This window comes from Alosa sapidissima, chromosome 6 (assembly GCF_018492685.1).
Source record: "Alosa sapidissima isolate fAloSap1 chromosome 6, fAloSap1.pri, whole genome shotgun sequence".
Lineage (NCBI taxonomy): Eukaryota > Metazoa > Chordata > Actinopteri > Clupeiformes > Clupeidae > Alosa > Alosa sapidissima.
In genome coordinates this window covers 26,860,756-26,878,834 of record NC_055962.1, presented here as the reverse complement: position 1 = coordinate 26,878,834, position 18,079 = coordinate 26,860,756, and the positions used below count along the sequence as shown (strand labels likewise).

General features: G+C 43.8%; 1 protein-coding gene and 2 non-coding genes across 4 annotated transcripts; all 3 read left to right on the top strand.

Annotated features, from left to right (window-relative positions):
- Positions 1 to 5,891: 5,891 nt before the first annotated feature.
- tcp1 (t-complex 1) lies at positions 5,892 to 17,578 on the top strand. 2 transcript variants are annotated; one of them, XM_042095058.1, is made up of 12 exons: positions 5,892 to 6,050; positions 6,773 to 6,858; positions 7,384 to 7,512; positions 8,343 to 8,440; positions 8,728 to 8,838; positions 9,519 to 9,700; positions 10,537 to 10,663; positions 11,525 to 11,700; positions 12,035 to 12,158; positions 13,115 to 13,307; positions 15,415 to 15,578; positions 17,051 to 17,578. In XM_042095058.1, the coding sequence occupies exons 1-12, from the start codon at positions 5,978 to 5,980 to the stop codon at positions 17,262 to 17,264; spliced, it is 1,677 nt and encodes a 558-aa protein (XP_041950992.1). In that variant the 5' UTR covers positions 5,892 to 5,977; the 3' UTR covers positions 17,265 to 17,578. The 2 variants fall into 2 exon arrangements, with proteins under 2 accessions (XP_041950992.1, XP_041950991.1); XM_042095057.1 differs by having other exon boundaries at positions 17,048 to 17,578.
- Positions 8,069 to 8,207, top strand: LOC121712412. Its single transcript, XR_006032627.1, has one exon. It is a non-coding gene; the product is annotated as a small nucleolar RNA SNORA29 (small nucleolar RNA).
- Positions 9,140 to 9,278, top strand: LOC121712411. Its single transcript, XR_006032626.1, has one exon. It is a non-coding gene; the product is annotated as a small nucleolar RNA SNORA29 (small nucleolar RNA).
- Positions 17,579 to 18,079: the final 501 nt, after the last annotated feature.

Sequence of the window (18,079 nt, the reverse complement as noted above, 5' to 3'; positions counted from 1 at the left end):
CCACAGGGCTGTCCCCCACTCTCGAGACTTTCCAGTAAGGAGGGTGATGACGTAAGCTACACAGGAGCGTTCTGTGGGAAAAGCTAGGGACTGCAGTTCAAGAGAGAGAGAACATTGTGAGAGGAAAGAACGGCAGGTACCTGGATCTCCATCATATGGCTGGGCAGCAGGGAGCCTTGGTTCTCTGAAAGGTGACGGAGAGGGAGATGGACCAGGAGCTGGAGGTGCAGGACTAAGTGGCACTGGAGCCTGAGGAGGGTTAAGCAGCTGCTGCACTTGACCAGAGAGGGTGTTGAATCTCTCAAGGAATGTCACGAGGTTCTGATTCACCTGTACGAGCTCCTGCTGATGATTGCCTAGCATCGCACCTTGCTTCTCCACAGCCACCTTCAGCTGTTCCATCTCTGCTGGTTTCATGATGGCCAGATCGTACTGTCAGGGCCGGTGAGGACCATCTCAAGTCACAGGCTAGGAAACGAGGCTTCTGGACCGGCAAAAAAAAATTCTGGACTGGTTGTGACAGGCAAATAATGTATTTTCTTTAAAATATTCATATAAAATACAGTGTGCATACAGTGACTATAAGAAGAGGTGTGTCTTATTAGTCCCACATAGGATAACTATTCTGCATTGGTTTGGAGTCCCTAGGTCACATGGCTTGGGAGGTATTGAAAAAAGGAGATCGTTTCTTATAGGAAATAATGTATTTTTTTTTTAATATTACTATAAAATACAATGTACATACAGTGACTATAAAAATAGGTGTGTCTGATGAGTCCCATATAGGGTAACTATTCTGGATTGGTTTGGAGTCACTAGGTCACATGACTTGGGAGGTATTGGAAAAAAAGGAGACCATTCCTTTGGGAAATAATGTATTTTCTTTAAAATATTCATATAAAACAGCGGTCCCCAACCACCGGGCCGCAGGACATTCCTAACCAGGCCGTAGCCTACGACATGAGTTAAAAAAAAAAATGCATGCAAACTAAACTAAATTTAATTCGCAATAATGTCACGTTTTTACATGGCATAGGTCTATATGCAGTTGTTTGATTGCACGCATGTTTGCATTTTGCAAGGTCTATTTTCTTACGTCTGTCTGTCCCGCCTTCAACACTTTTACATATTGCCTTCAGCGCTGCGCAGCCTCAGGTCAGCTCACTTCACTTGATCAGTTCATGGCGAACGGTAGTGTCACATGAAGTTAGCTAAACTGCTAGAATGAGCAACAAAAAACAAGCATCTTTAGCAGGTCACTGGCCAGAGTGTTTGAGTTGCGAGAGCCGCTGCAGAGATTTCTTACAGAAAAAAGTCACCGTTAGCTGCACATTTTAGTGATGAGGACTGGGTGTCAAAACTCGCTTACCTGTGTGACATATTCGGGTTGCTTAATGACCTCAACCTGTCACTCCAGGGGAGAATGACGACTGTCTTTAAACTGGCAGATAAAGTCGCTGCATTTAAAGCAAGCTTGATTTGTGGGGACGACGAGTGGACCGGGGTGTATTTGATATGTTCCAAACAGTAGTGGGGGTTTTGGGAGAGACTGAGGCAGGGCCCTTTCTCTCGCAGCTGGTGCGCGATCACCTTGTTGCGCTTTCAAATGAGTTTGAGCGTTACTTCCCATCCTCCAAAGATCCACGGCAAACCAATGAGTGGGTCCGCAACCCATTTGTCAATATCCCGAATAGTCCTAACTTGTCAGCGCAGGAGGAAGAGCAGTTGATCGAAATTGCAAATGACGGTGGTCTTAAGAGTGTGTATAAGGAAACCTCTCTGGCGGGTTTTTGGATCAAAACCAAAGCAGAATATCCCGAGATAACTGTAAAAGCGCTGAAAACGTTTCCCATCATCATATCTATGCGAGGCCGGGTTTTCGGCAATGACTGCAACTAAGACCAAATTGCGCAATCGACTGGACATTTCAAACACACTGAGGGTGTCACTGTCTTCCATCACCCCCAGATGGAAGCTTCTTGTTGCAGGGAAACAAGCAGGGCTCACACTGATTATATTCGTAATGCATGTTTAGTTCCCATGTTTTGTCCCCATATTTTGTTAAGCATGTTCACACTTTAGCTTCAAGTTGTTCAATATTCATAGTTCATATTGTTCAATTTTCACATCTTCAAGTTCACGTTTTTCACAAGAGATTGTTACCTTCACTGTTCATACATAACTGGAGCTAGTTCTTTTCAAGTAATGCATGCACAACACATATGGAACATGGAATCCCCGACACCCCCTACCCCCCCCCCCCCCCCCCCCCTATTCTGCATTGGTTTGGAGTCCCTAGGTCACATGGGTTGGGAGGTATTGAAAAAAGAAGAGCATTCCTTATGGGAAATAATGTATTTTCTTTAAAATATTCATATAAAATACAGTGTGCATACAGTGACCATAGAAAGAGGTGTGTCTATTGAGTCCCATATAGGATAACTATTCTGCATTGGTTTGGAGTCACTAGGTCACATGATGTCAAAGCTATTGACAAAAAAGACTATGAAGGTAATTCAGAAGGTACTTTATAGACGGGCAAGTAGACAGGTCATCTGTTTGTACGTTGTCTGCAAACATGGGGTGAAACCGGCCACATTAAAAAAAAAATTGAATATCTGTTGAATATCCGAATATCAAATATCAAACTAACTTCACCTCGGTCATTTACCGGTGTATAAGGTGGTATAAGGGTTGGGTTTAGGGTCCCACCCTAGCATGCTCAGCAGAATCATTACAACAGAGCCACTCGTTGCAGATTCAACATGCCACCAACCAAGTGTCATTTATGTCATATCTCTCATTCCAATCGCTTTTCCCCTATCCTGTGGACTTTGGATCTGCTTTTCATCTGCTTTTGTTTCATTTTGTGCTCAACAGGTGTTGTCACTAATTAGCTCATCTTTATCTGGCCGAAGAGTTGTGCTAATTAGAATCAGCTGATAGGAAAGCTGTGGTTGGAACCATATGGTATGATGAATACACTGCCCTCGTCTGGCCAAGAGGAGAACTGTGGGTTTTAGCTTTAGCTCCTGCAGCTCTAATCATGGTCTAAATGAGCGACTATTGATCATCATCATCATCTTGATCATCACTACAAGCATCAGAATTTTTAGTGCAGTTAGGCCTATTCCATATTTTAAATTGTTTTGTTATATTCCTGGAGTATTGAAGTTTACAGTAGTTGTTGTACCTTTTCATCAAAAGGAGAGTTTGGCCCCCTGCCCTGTTGTGGGCCGTGTTTTTTGGAGCGATTACATTAATTAAACCATTATTTGTCTCTAATTCCACAGAGTCAGACTTCCAAAGACTCCACAGTACTCACCCTCTCCAAGAATTGTATACACTTTACAGATCTGATTAAAGCCTATTCGCAGAGGATCATTGATGTATGTATAGCCTCTTATGGTTGAAGAAAACTATTGCAAAATATTATTTTTTTATCATATGTCCCTTGCAGTGGACATCGGGTCATCATTCTTCAGAAAATATCAATTTAACATAATATTATTGCATTGAGTTACAATGGGATCTTACGGTATTTGCAACATTAAATGAAAATAGATGTGCCAAGGAAGGAGTGTGCCCTTGGAGTGATTTTAAGGCTGCCTCCAGAGATGAGCACTGTGATGGAGTGCTGTTACGGTTACTACGGGGCACCCTAGTGATGAGTGTGTGGGGCACCCTAGTGATGAGTGTGTTAGGGAGCCTATATGAGTGTGTGTGTGGGGGGCACCCTAGTGATGAGTGTGTTATGGACCCTAGTGATGAGTGTGTTATGGAGCCTAGTAATGAGTGTGTTATGGACCCTAGTAATGAGTGTGTTATGGAGCCTATATGAGTGTGTGTGTGGGGGGCACCCTAGTGATGAGTGTGTTATGGACCCTAGTAATGAGTGTGTTATGGACCCTAGTGATGAGTGTGTTATGGACTCCAGTGATGAGTGTGTGTGTAGGGGGCACCCTAGTGATGAGTGTGTTATGGACCCTAGTGATGAGTGTGTTATGGAGCCTATATGAGTGTGTGTGTAGGGGGCACCCTAGTGATGAGTGTGTTATGTACCCTAGTAATGAGTGTGTAATGGACCCTAGTGATGAGTGTGTTATGGACCCTAGTGATCAGTGTGTTATGGACCCTAGTGATGAGTGTGTTATGGACCCTAGTGATGAGTGTGTGTGGGGCACCCTAGTGATGAGTGTGTTATGGACTCTAGTGATGTGTGCGTGTGGGGCACCCTAGTGATGAGTGTGTTATGGACCTTAATAATGAGTGTGTTATGGACCCTAGTGATCAGTGTGTTATGGACCCTAGTGATGAGTGTGTGTGGGGCACCCTAGTGATGAGTGTGTTATGGACTCTAGTGATGTGTGCGTGTGGGGCACCCTAGTGATGAGTGTGTTATGGACCCTAGTGATGAATGTGTTATGGACCCTAGTGATGAGTGTGTGGGGCACCCTAGTGATGAGTGTGTGTGTGGGGCACCCTAGAATGGCAGAGGTACAGTTGTTACCTTTCATGATCGTCCCTCTTGCAATGCATGGGAGCTGTCTCACTCGCTCCACTCGCTAAACACCCTTTTATAACAGTTCTCTTTTCAATGAGCAAGCAGGCTAGCAGGCTAATGGTTCGTTCGTGTTTATTGTCCTTAGGCGTACAACACATAGAACAGTGGGCATGGATAATAAAAGCAGGCTATACTAAATCCCTAAATCCCAAACCCTTCTGAACATTTCAGGTACATTTTTAGCATTTTTGAGCAATCCAGTCTGGAGAAAATCAACCTTATATCAGGTGTGCGCCGGTTATTTCTGCCGCTGCTGTTGGCCGGTTGCAACTTACGCTCGTCAATACGTCATCGACACGCCTCTTTATGCAGACAGGATTCGATCCCCATTTCGCGCCCATAGACATGAACTACGACGAAGTATCTTGCTCCGCCTTAACAATCTTTGACTGCACCTTGCATTGCACCTTTAAGATTGACTACCCTTTAACATTTAAGAAAAATTATGAGAAAACCCATACGTGCCTCACTCAGCCCTCTATCTTCTGAAGCACGGACATTTAAAATCAAGAGTTAGTAACATCTGCTGTCCACTGTAAGGACATTGAATAAAAGTTTTGAAAATGTTCAAATGACTGGCCATTTCTGAAAACTCTCTTAATTGAAGTTAAGACTCATATTCAGGAAACAAGTTGATTATTAGCAATGAAAACATAATATCTGCAAAAAATAATCAATTAAGCCTACCTCTTTTCGCTATAAAATAACAAAAATGCAATGTTGCCATTTAGAAAAGAAAGACAGACAGTGAGTTCTGTTAACCCCACACATATAATTGTGACATAATCAGAAAGCTCGTGTCATTTCTAGAGTCCATCTGTTTGAGTCCTACTAGGACTCAAACAGATGGCATAAATGGTCTTTGACTTAAAGGCTAGAGTCATGCCCCCCAGAGGACAAAAATGAATTACTGGGTCTTAGGAGGTTACTTTAGGCTTAGGAGACCTACATACGATACAGCATCTGCCCAAAGTAAACCTGTCAAAACAAGCCTGGTTGTGAGCAAACCAGGGACTTAACCTAATCACAGGTCCAAACCTAATAATACATTGATGTAGTACCCAGTGGAGGTAACCCGCACACATAGCCTACTGTAGTCGCATGTCCTTATGGGGGATGTAGTTTATAGCCTACGCATAGGCTAATAGGAAAACTGGCTGGGGGATACAATTCTCCACAGAAAGTGAAAACATATCAACATATCTTATGACATTCATGAACATATTTCAAGCATTTTTTAAACAGCCGCTATCCAAGAGGACAGGCTTTTGGATGTGCCCTCTCTAAACGCCCATCTGGAACATTCCACCGAACTCTGGAGTCGACCCACAAATCCGTGCGTTTAACCGGTTTACCCACAATGCACTGTGTCCATCGTTCCCTTTCTTCTTGGCTGGTAGGTGGTGGCTCAAGATGTCGATGCTAGAAGGTCCATTAACTGTGCTCGGCCAGAGGACGTCTGGAGACTCCGTTAGGAGTCAAAATGGTGAGGAAAATGTCTCTTTTCTATGTAAAATCACACGACATGATGTTGCGAGCCGACACGGTAGGGTGATGAAGATATGACGTTAGCTACGTAGGTAAAGTAGCCACCTAGCTATCTGGCTAATGCCGCACGTGTGCAGATGACTTGCAGTTATCAACTTTATTTTGGCTGTTCTATGAGCTAGATTGCGGTTGTCGATATCCATAAGCATAGTAAATGGTGGTGGTAATGATCGTCAAAAACTGGAACTTGCTCAAAACATGTGCTAGCTTGCAGGCTAGTGTTATGCGAAATCATTTGACATAACGGGTCTGTTGTGTGGTTGCTGATGCTAATATTAGCATGCTAAGTTGGCAGCTTCTTTGAGGTTGTCAATAAGTTATCCTTGTGATGTTCTGATATTAATGTTATATTAATGTTCAAGGTGTTGGTGGTGCGCAATGTTGTCTTTGTAACAGAACAGCTGTTTTGATCATATATAGTCCCGCTCTAGTACCATTCATTCCTCTTCATAGCAATGAATGGCTTCGCTAGCGGGGAACAGAAAAAATGTCAGTGGTCAATTTTGGGTGGATGCTCTTAGTCGTCCAACCAGTGCACAAAACTGACAAGACACTAAATTGTATGTTGGCTGCATCAACTTTGACTGACGCAGTTTTGATCTGTACGGGGATAATTGAATTCCCTGCTATTAAATTAAATTGCGCGTCTGTCTTGCACAGTCATGGCCGCATCCTCCATCGCCAACATCGTCAAGAGTTCTCTGGGACCAGTGGGCTTGGACAAGATGCTGGTGGATGACATTGGGGTAAGTGCTCTGTCTGTCAGCGATGTTATGCTGGTTATTGTTTTTACATCACTTACTGAAATATATTGTATCCTCTTAGGCATCTGATTATGGGGATATAATCTGATTCATGCTACTTATTGCTTAGTATTTGCTTGAGGCTTTGCCAAATACATTGAACATTTTTCTCCCATTTACATTGCCACCTCACTGATCGTAGTTTGTGTGGTTATACGCGTGGGATAAAGTAAATTCAGCCCAAACATTTAACTAAGAGACGTGGCACTTTGCTGTTTCTGAAATCCCTTTGGGTTGAGTACAATATTTAGGAATGTATACGCTTGAAAAAAAAAAAAAAAAATTGTGAAATGGCTGATTTGCCCTGACTTGCTTTGAATTATACCAACGTAAAACATGAAAGATGGTCAAGTTGAAGCTGGTACCGGTCAGTGCTTCAGCCAACCAGCATCAGCAAATATCCATAAAGTGCTCTGTGACTTGCTTGTGAAGGAGCGAGAGATGATGTGAATTTGTGTGTGTGGACAGGATGTGACCATCACCAACGACGGCGCCACCATCCTCAAGCTGCTGGAGGTGGAGCACCCGGCTGCCAAGGTGCTCTGTGAGCTGGCAGAACTGCAGGACAAAGAGGTCGGAGATGGCACTACATCTGTGGTGAGTTGGTACACACACACACACACACACACACACACACACACACGGGTGGGCCCATGCAGTGGTGTTTGGTCATAGACCTCTGAAGTTCGCCTATTAAAAGGACCCAGAGCTGCCATCTTTGCCCATATAAGGAGATCCGGATCTCCTTATATGGGCGAACATGGCAGCTTTCGGGTCCTTTTGTAGGCAAACTTCAGAGGTCTATTTAGTGTTCTCAGAAGATGTTAATAAAACAGAAGAGGGTAGGGTGGGCTATGTGATCATTCCAATCAACTGAAGACAGCAATTTAAAGAAAATGGAAAGTGGCAGATGCTTTCAGATAAAGCAACAGCTTCTTGCAAAGTTTGGGTTCACTTCCGGGTTGACCATTTAACAGACAATGATGCTAATCGTATATTCTGCCACACACCTCATGGGCAAATGAAGTCCAGGAAAGTAGCTTTGTTTGTGTGTTGAACTCTCCTCATCTGTACTTTGATGTGGTGCTCTGTTTTTAGCTGTGCAGCTAATGCTGCATTGGACTACAGTTATGATCTGATCATTCAATGATGAATTCCTGTTTTAGTACTGTACATCTGCTCCATATTCGGATGTGTGGCTATGCTAACAGGAAAGAGCAACTCTGTCAAGATCTGAAGGGGTGTGCAGCTGTCCTCTGCTACCTCTATATGTATTGATAGAACATTCACAGATAAATGATTGAGGCATTGCAATGTTAGTGGCAAGCAGATGTTTTCAGTGCCCTGCGGAATGTGTGTGTGTTGATTAAAGTAAACGGTAAGGAGTTATTTTGAGAGCATGATGTAATTGGTATGTGTCTGTTTAGGTGATCATTGCTGCCGAGCTCCTGAAGAATGCAGATGAGTTGGTGAAACAGAAGATCCATCCCACCTCCATCATCAGTGGATACCGGCTAGCCTGCAAGTATGCAATCCCTTCCTCCCCTACACACACATGCATGCACACACACACTAGGTGGCATATCTCTCTCTCTCACACACACACACACACACACACACACACACACCTTGGGAGATTTAGTGACCTGCATAATAGAACGCCTGCATTCAGATGCACACACATACTCAAAACCACTAGTTTTAGACTGTTATGCATGAACACTCCCATTCACGTAAACGTGCATTTCACCCATTAGCCTTGCTAATAATTATTTCTACTGACTGTGTGTTCTGTGTCTTGTCCACTAACAGGGAGGCTGTGCGCTACATCAATGAGAACCTGACCATCGGTACAGATGACCTGGGCAGGGAATGTTTGGTCAACGCCGCCAAGACCTCCATGTCCTCCAAAATCATCGGAGTGTATCCTTTCCCTCAAGTTTAACTGCTCAGGGCTTAAACACAATACCCGTATCTTATGTATGCTTTTTTCCAAATGTAGTAATGTATTGCTATTCCTACTCTGTTCTGTATATGTTCCATTTGGAGTTAATGACTAGGGTCATCAGTAACGATTAGTCAGGAAATATTAATGAGGTTCTGTAACTCAAGAAAAGGCTTTCTCAGGAGTTTGAAGTAATTGCCAGTTTGCTAGCTTGGACGTGGACAGTGGTCAGTGTGCTTACTGGTGATTGGCTCCCCCATATAGCACAATGGTTATTCACTTCCTGTTTTAGTACTGTACATCTGCTCCATATTCGGATGTGTGGCTATGCTAACAGGAAAGAGCAACTCTGTCAAGATCTGAAGGGGTGTGCAGCTGTCCTCTGCTACCTCTATATGTGTTGACAGTACAGACATCTAAACATACTGCTCCTTCACCCTTGGGCCTGGCAGTGATGCAGGCTTGTCGCGTTACATAACTGACCGATAGATAGATAGATAGATAGATAGATAGATAGATACTTTATTGATCCCCAGGGGAAAGTACATCATTGAAACAAGAGCACATGATCCGTGTTGTGTGCTGTGCTGTGCTGTTAGCCGTTTGTGCTATCAGACGCCATCTAGACGTGCCGCTCCTTGACCCGTTCGCCTCTCAGGGACGCTGACTTCTTCGCCAACATGGTGGTGGACGCGGCGCTGGCGGTGAAGTTTGTGGACGGGAGGGGCGTGGCCCGCTACCCCATCAACTCCGTCAACGTGCTCAAGGCCCACGGACGCAGTCAGAAGGAAAGCTACCTGGTCAACGGCTACGCGCTCAACTGCACCGTCGGCTCCCAAGGTAAGGCCAGTGTGTGTGTGTGTGTGCGCATTACTGGTTTCCATTAAATGATGGTACAGTCATGCACTGGATTTGAGCTCGCCACCCTTGACATGACACCCTGGAGGTGTGGCACCGAGGCTAAACGTGTCTGGAGCCCTATATCCCATTTACATTGCCGCCTCGCTTACCGTAGTGTGTGTGGTTATACGCGTGGGATACAGTAATCTCAGTCTGAAGCTTTGAGCCCAGAAGCACCTCATCTCTGGTGTTTCTGAACTGCCTGAGGACTGGACACTTGGAAAAGGCCTTCCATGTGACTGCATATGTAAGGGATAATGTATTGTCCACCGGTAATTATCAGAAAATAAGTCCCGACGGGGAGAACAGAACCCCGACGCGCAGCGGATTGAACTTTTCAATGAAATTCCATTGCAATAAGCGAACGGAATTCTTGCGGAGGGATATGGAAGATGTTAATCAACCTGTTGCCATTGACAGCGGTGATTATATACTTTGCCGGTGATTTATAGATTTAACATAGGCCCGAAAGTTGGGAAGGCCCATTCATGTGAATGGAACTTTCTGCAGCACTCTGAAGAGCCGTGTAATAACTAACTATAATGCCTTCCATGTGATTGCATATCTAACTCTAATGTAGAAATATATGGTTGTCCTGAGCATCAGTCAATATGAAGATCTGAAGATAAATATGATCTTGTAACTTAGTGGTCATAGATGAGAATTTGGTTTATATACTTGCGTTTGACAGTGTAAATGTTTGAATGTCTGTATTAACTGCACAGTAAAAAGCTTTTAACATGCAACTGTGTGTGTGTGTGTGTGTGTGTTTTTAGGTATGACGAAGCGTGTGACCAACGCGAAGGTGGCCTGTCTGGACTTCAGCCTGCAGAAGACCAAAATGAAACTGGGTGTCCAGGTGGTCATCAGTGACCCAGAGAAGCTCGACCAGATCAGACAGAGGTAAAACAGGAGCATGCACACAATCACACTGCCCCTCCATCACACATACACACATGCATACTCAGTCTCTCATGCGGACACACATACACACTCAGTCTCTCATGCTCATCACGTCAGGACTGGACCCGTATCAGGGCTTTATTAGTAATCCTCAGGTCAGTGCGAACACCCATGATTTCCCTCAGACATCTTGAGTCTTTCCCATTTACATTGCCGCCTCACTTACCATAGTGTGTGTGGTTATACGCGTGGGATACAGTAATCTCAGTCTGAAGCTTTAGACACAGAAGCACTCTGGTGTTTCTGAACTGCCTAAGGACTGGACACACTCAAAGATCTATCAGTTGCATTCAAACACTTACACAGACAATCTGTGCGATTTCTCATATCTAAAGTTTAGTAAAGTAAGGCCCATTTTAAACACAACTTTCACTGACCCAAGTGTGTTACAAAGTCAATATAAACATGTCATATTTAAACGTGATCTATTAAATTAATTATCATCTAAAGGGGTGGTGGTAGTGGTTAAGGAGCTGGGCTAGCATGCAGTAGCCTGAGAAGTTGTGCCATTGAGCAAGGCGCGTAGCCCCAAGTTTCTCCGGGGACAATGTAATCCCTTGTAATGTAGTTGACATATGTAAGTCACTTTGGATTAAAAGTGTCTACTAAATGAATACATGTAATTATAGTGTGGTGGTTAGCTGAGGGTTATCCCCCTGACTTGCTCCAGGGACACTGCCCCCTGCTGGAGGACTTTTCCATTGATATTCAACAGCAGTTTCATCAGTAGTGGTCAACTTGTCATCCAGATCATCCCGACTTAGTATGTAATGGAATGTGCATTTTTACCTTTGACCTCAGGGAATCTGACATCACCAAGGAGCGCATCCAGAAGATCCTGGCGTCAGGGGCCAATGTGTTGCTGACCACTGGGGGCATCGATGACATGTGCCTCAAGTACTTCGAGGACGTCGGAGCCATGGCCGTGCGCCGAGTGCTCAAGAGGGACCTCAAACGCATCGCCAAGGCAACCGGAGGTAGGTTGGCAGGGATGGGGATTAATTCAGCCTTGTTTCAGCCCTGATTCTTCTCTTGCCTCTTGAGGTGTTGGAATGAAGTCCTATAAAGTGGTAGATAATTAATAAAGGCATGAAATGGTAAGAAATAAATGCATTGTTGTGTATTGCATTTCTTAAAAGTTATTATGTATGTCAGATGATATTCCCAAGTAATTTGCCATATAAGAAAATCCAAGGAGTGAAACCATGGTGACTTAACTGCCATTTGATTTGTAAACAAATTAATGTCCTAAGTGGTCAGTAGGAATGGTTGCGTCTTAACAGTCTGATGGTGCTGTTTGTCCCTGCCCAGCCACCATCTGTGCATCGCTGTCCAACCTGGAGGGTGAGGAGACGTTCGAGGCGTCCATGCTGGGTGCGGCAGAGGAAGTGGTGCAGGAGAGAGTGTGTGATGACGAACTCATCCTTGTCAAGAAGTGAGCATGGCCGCACTTTCACTCCTCAATGTAGCCATTGTCATTGGGAGTCTTCCGTGAGATTCCGGAAGCCAAATGCAGGGAAGGCATGTGGTAGGGATGGAGACGAGCGCCTAGAGCAGGAGAGAAGAGGTGCAACTCATAGCGCCCCCTAGAGCAGGAGAAAAGAGGCGCAACTCATAGCGCCCCCCCCCTTTCACTCACCGAATAATGCACAAAACTAGTGTAGGCAAGCTTTAGTGATATCCATTAAACCAGTTTAGGCATGAAAATCCCTCAGACATTTTGAGTCTTTCCCATTTACATTGCCGCCTCACTTACCATAGTGTGTGTGGTTATACGCGTGGGATACAGTAATCTTAGTCTGAAGCTTTAAACACAGAAGCACTCTGGTGTTTCTGAACTGCCTAAGGACTGGACACACTCAAAGATCTATCAGTTGGCATTCAAACACTTTCACAGACAATCTGTGATTTCTCATATCTAAAGTTTACTAAAGCAAGGCCCATTTAAACACCACTATCACTGACCAAAGTGAATATAAACATGTAATATTTAAACATGATCTTTTAATTGAATGATCATCTGAAGGAGTGGTGGTAGTGGTTAAGGAGCTGGGCTTGCATGCAGTAGCCTGAGAAGTGGTGGGTTCAACTCCCGGCTTCCACAGTTGTGCCCTTGAGCAAGGCACTTAGCCCCAAGTTGCTGCCAGGACATAAAACCAGTGTAGGCATGCTTTAGTGATGTCCAGTGTAGTGATATTCACAGAACTAAATAATGATGGAAGAGCTATACATGAATAAGCATAGGTGAGGTGCTTGGTTAAGTCCAAGGGGCAGGTGCCCTTGTTTATCCAGTTTTTTCTAATATGCAGGGTATTTTGGCAGGTCTGTTTTATAATATGATAATCCGTCAGTGCAACACAAGTGCCTAATCTGTCTTTATCTCTGCATCAGTACAAAGGCGCGTACGTCGGCGTCCATAATCCTGCGCGGGGCCAACGACTTCATGTGTGATGAGATGGAGCGCTCGCTGCATGACGCCCTGTGTGTGGTCAAGAGGGTGCTGGAGTCCAAGTCTGTGGTGCCAGGAGGGGGCGCTGTGGAGGCAGCTCTGTCCATCTATCTGGAGAACTACGCCACCAGCATGGTGAGAGAGCGACACACACATGCATACACACACACAGACCTGCATAGAGACACACAGCATGGTGAGCCACACACACAGATAGATGGACACACGCATACACCGATAGACGGATGCATCTGGAATATTTCATTTGTCTATTAAGTATGAAGATCATGTGCTCAGCCATGCAAGCAGGGCTCTACAGTAACATTTTTTTTCAGGAGCACTTGTGCGCCCAAGTTAAATTTAGGAGCACAGACAAAAATTTGGGTGCACAGTCAGTTCTGTACTTAACTTGCACATAATCTAACATTATACTGCAGCTAACAGTTAAACATGCCAGTGCACCAATTGCGAATATTAAGAATGACTGACAACATTTGGGCTACAGGAAACAGGATTTTAAAGATCAGTGCCTGCTTTATTTTCAGTCTGTTCTATTTTCCTACATTTTGTTAATGTAAAATAATATAATACATTGCCATATTTGCATTTAGCCTGTATATCAAGTATCCTGCCAAATGTAGGCTAATTTATTTATTTGTGAATCCATCTATAGCTAATCCAAATATGCCCATGGTGACCTATCTGACTGCATACTGCCTAATACTACTACTAAAACAGTCCATTTTCTCTTCCACAAAACCCAACATAGGCTAATCAAGGATATACGTTTTATACTTTTAGTTTTTATTTGAAATATCTGCATTGATGGGGGCAGTAGGCAAACGTTAGGCCTACTTTCGTTTTGCACTTCAGCTTGTATTCGGTGTAAACAAACATGCATGCGTGGAAGCCTGGAGTTGTCAGTAGCGTTCTACCTTTGAATAAAATGGTAGTATTACGGGAGGGTACTTTTGTGCCGGTTCGTTCGCTACAGCTATATTTTGCATATTGCAGCCAATACGTCAACTGGGCTAAAAGGCATGTTAGGTTACCTTTCCTTCTCTCACTGCATTCTCAGAATCTTATCCTGTTCCTCCTATATCCAATGAATTCGGTGGATAGAAGAACTAATTTCTTCAATCTTTGCATCTTGGCTGGCTAGTCTAACTTTCCGCTTTTTCTGCGTGCTCTTGGATTTGATAGAAGCGACTACTAGCGAGTCACAACGGTAAACTGCTAACGTTGATGGGAGGTGTAGTTTTTATGCTGCATTCGCGACGTGATTCTATGGTTTGCACCAGTAATGTTTCTCGATGTTGCGGTGTATTTTGTAGACAAACATTGACATGGTTAGAAGTCGCACCAGTGCGCCTAAATATTTGTTTGCACTCGCACGGCATCATTTTTACTCGCATGTGCGAGTGAAATGGGCGCACTGTAGAGCCCTGCATGCAAGCTGTTAATGTGTGTGTTATTGCAGGAATGCTGTTAAATGGAAAAGAATCAGTGGCCATTTAGAGAGTGGACTAGACATGGCAAGACCCGACTAGCTCATCAAGTCAGGAATGCACCAGCATTTAACACCTCAGGTCTCGATTAGTAATCCTCACGTCAGTGCGAACATCCATGTTTTCCCTCCGACATCTTGAGTCTTTCCCATTTACATTGCCGCCTCACTTAACCATAGTGTGTGTGGTTATACGCGTGGGATACAGTAATCTCAGTCTGAAGCTTTAAACACAGAAGCACCTCATCTCTGGTGTTTCTGAAAAGCCTAAGGACTGGACACTCACTCAAAGATCTTATCAGTTGGCAATCAGACACTTCAGGTGTCCATGTGTTTTCATATGAAGAATTTAGAGCACATTTAAACATAGCGGCCACTGACCAAAGTACTAGTATTTTGCTGTACAAAATAAATATGTGAATGTTATGTGTCTATCCTGCATAATCATTGGGGTTGAGACTTTGCCGTTGATATTGAGCAGCATGGTTTTATCTTGGGAACTTTAATAAGTAGAGAGAAACTTGTCTTGATCATCCAGTCCTAGCGGGTAATGGGCTGTAAGTTTGACCTTTGACCCCAGGGAATCTGACGTCACTAAGGAGTGCATCCAGTCAGTATGAAGAGCATAAGCCCAGGCACGCAAGCTGTTATGTTAATGTCTGTCAGATGTGGACGGTCTATGGAGAGGTATGGAGATGTTCTCTCCTAACACGTGTTTGTTTGTTTGTCTGTCAGGGCTCACGGGAGCAGCTGGCTATAGCGGAGTTCGCTCGTTCCCTGCTGGTCATCCCGAAGACGCTGGCGGTGAATGCAGCACAGGATTCCACTGACCTTGTGGCCAAGCTGCGTGCCTTCCACAATGAGGCCCAGGTCAACCCTGAGCGCAAGAACCTCAAATGGTGAGAGACTAACAGTCCAATTGAAATGGATCGGTTGACGAAGTTTACCTTTGAGCACTTTCAATGGCATTTATAGCAACTGGTTCTCATAGTCATACTGCCTCTACAGACGCTATCTTTATTATTATTATTATTATTATTATTATTATTATTTATGATGCCCCTGTATATAACCCCCCCACACACACAGTTTTTTGTACTTTGATAATACTTGATCATTTTTCTTTTTTTTGTCTTGTAATTGTCACTTTTAGTCTTTGACTTCTTTGCACCTTTGTGGCCTTGCTGGCAACATTTCGTTGTAAAGGCAACTGTTTAAAGGAGAATTCCGGTGTGATATTGACCTAAAGTGTATTGAAACATGATACTGAGTGTGAACGTATGTCTCATAGCCCATCTCGGCTTGTCCCCTGCACTCCAAAATCTGGCGCTAGTTAGCCGATGCTACCAACAGCTTTTTCAATGGTGGTGCTTCGGCATTTGGCTAGCCATACAAATATATCACTGTTTTACACCATTTACGAGGCTCAATATATCGCCACACTTAATTGGTTGACTTCCGAGGGCCCTGACATTGAGAACTTTGAAAAAGCACTGGTAGTTTACTTACTAGACGATTTATACAGACAGCATCTTCACGAAGTTTAGCGTTTGCAGCCATCTTGAATTTAGTCACGATAAGTCGAGCGACGAGTAAGAATGAACAGGTATGATGAGGGATCAGATTCCAAAAATAATTCAGTGGAAATGCATGGATTCCAGTTGCTACTACTGGAAGAAACTGGAATCCATGCATTTCCACTGAATTATTTTTGGAATCTGCTTTGGAATCCAGTGCTTTTTCAAAGTTCTCAATGTCTCGTTTTAAATGTCAGGGTCCTCGGAAGTCTACCAATGAAGTGTGGAGATGCATTGAGCCTCGTAAATGGTGTAAAACAGTGATTTATTTGCATGGCTAGCCAAATGCCGAAGCACCACCATTGAAAAAGCTGTTGGTAGCATCGGCTAACTAGCGCCAGATTTTGGAGTGCAGGGGACAAGCCGAGATGGGCTATGAGACATACGTTCACACTCGGTATCATGTTTCAATACACTTTAGGTCAATATCACACCGGAATTCTCCTTTTAATGACAAATAAAAATGTTAAATCTTGAACTTGAGAACCAGAACCTTGATAAACATGTTGGGTAAATACATCTGCAAAGTGAACAGGCGTAACCACTTGTAATCACTATTGTAATTAATGTCCGTTCCTCCTTTTTTAGACCCTTTCGACAATAATTTTGTTTGTTTCAACAGTTCTATTTTGTTCCCAATCTACTTCCGCTTCATTAAGATAACACATGGAATGTTAAAACGGAAGCCTTGTGGGAACAACTATGATGCTGATAATGGAACTCTTGAAACGCTCAATAATCAGATGTTTGCGTTTGTGTGTACTTATTTTGCCTGTCTTTTTCTTTTACTGCAGGATTGGTCTGGATCTGGTGAATGGTAAGCCCCGCGACAACAAGCAGGCTGGCGTCTACGAGCCTACCATGGTGAAGACCAAGAGTCTCAAGTTCGCTACCGAAGCCGCCATCACCATCCTGAGGATCGACGACCTCATCAAGCTTTTCCCCGACCAGAAGGAGGGCGGCCCCTCTTACCAGGACGCCGTGAATTCTGGATCCCTGGAGGGATAGAGGGAAAGGGGAGGTCGGGTTCTTTGTCCTATTTCCACTCCGACTCTCTCTGGGTCCAGCAGCGGTTCTCCTTGAGAGTCGAGCGAAGGCCTTGTGTGTATTTATATACATGGAAGCACTCTGCTTGTTCCGTCGCTAGAGTAGAATGTGCACTTTGTGTTTTTGTTTCTTTTTGCCTGTGTATTATGTAGGAGATGACGACAGGTTGCCATGGGGACTGAAACATCATCCAATCATCTGGTTGCTATTGTTTTTGGGACACTTACAGAAAAATAAACCCAAATGGTTGAGTGGCCATTCATTTGTTACTGAAATACTGAAAGTTTCTGATCTTTTTTTTGTTACACGAAATATTGGTGACACGTTACAGATTAACTGCATACATAGCTAACCCACATTAACATGCCTAAACAAACACGGTCATGGGTTTTGGTTGTAATGATTAAGCATGATTGGTGTTTTCAGTTTCAGAACTCAAGAAACCAACTAGCTTCAATTACAGTGCCTGAAATAATCAGTTTCAGAACCACAAGGGGAGTTTTCAGTGTGCTATAGTGTTACTGGTCCAGTCGGTGCGAAGCACCATGAGCAAACTGATACTGGACATGAAGTAGTTGTGCATAGCAACCCAAGGCTGCTCATAGCAATATTTCACCTGCCACTTTCATTTAGATAATCTGGCAAACATATAATAACACTACAGAATGAATCTCTCAACCTGAGATGAGATGCAGCTTTAACTCGTGAAGAACCATAATATATGAATGGCAGCTATATTGGATTGACCGTTTCTAGGAACAGTGAGATTCAATAGT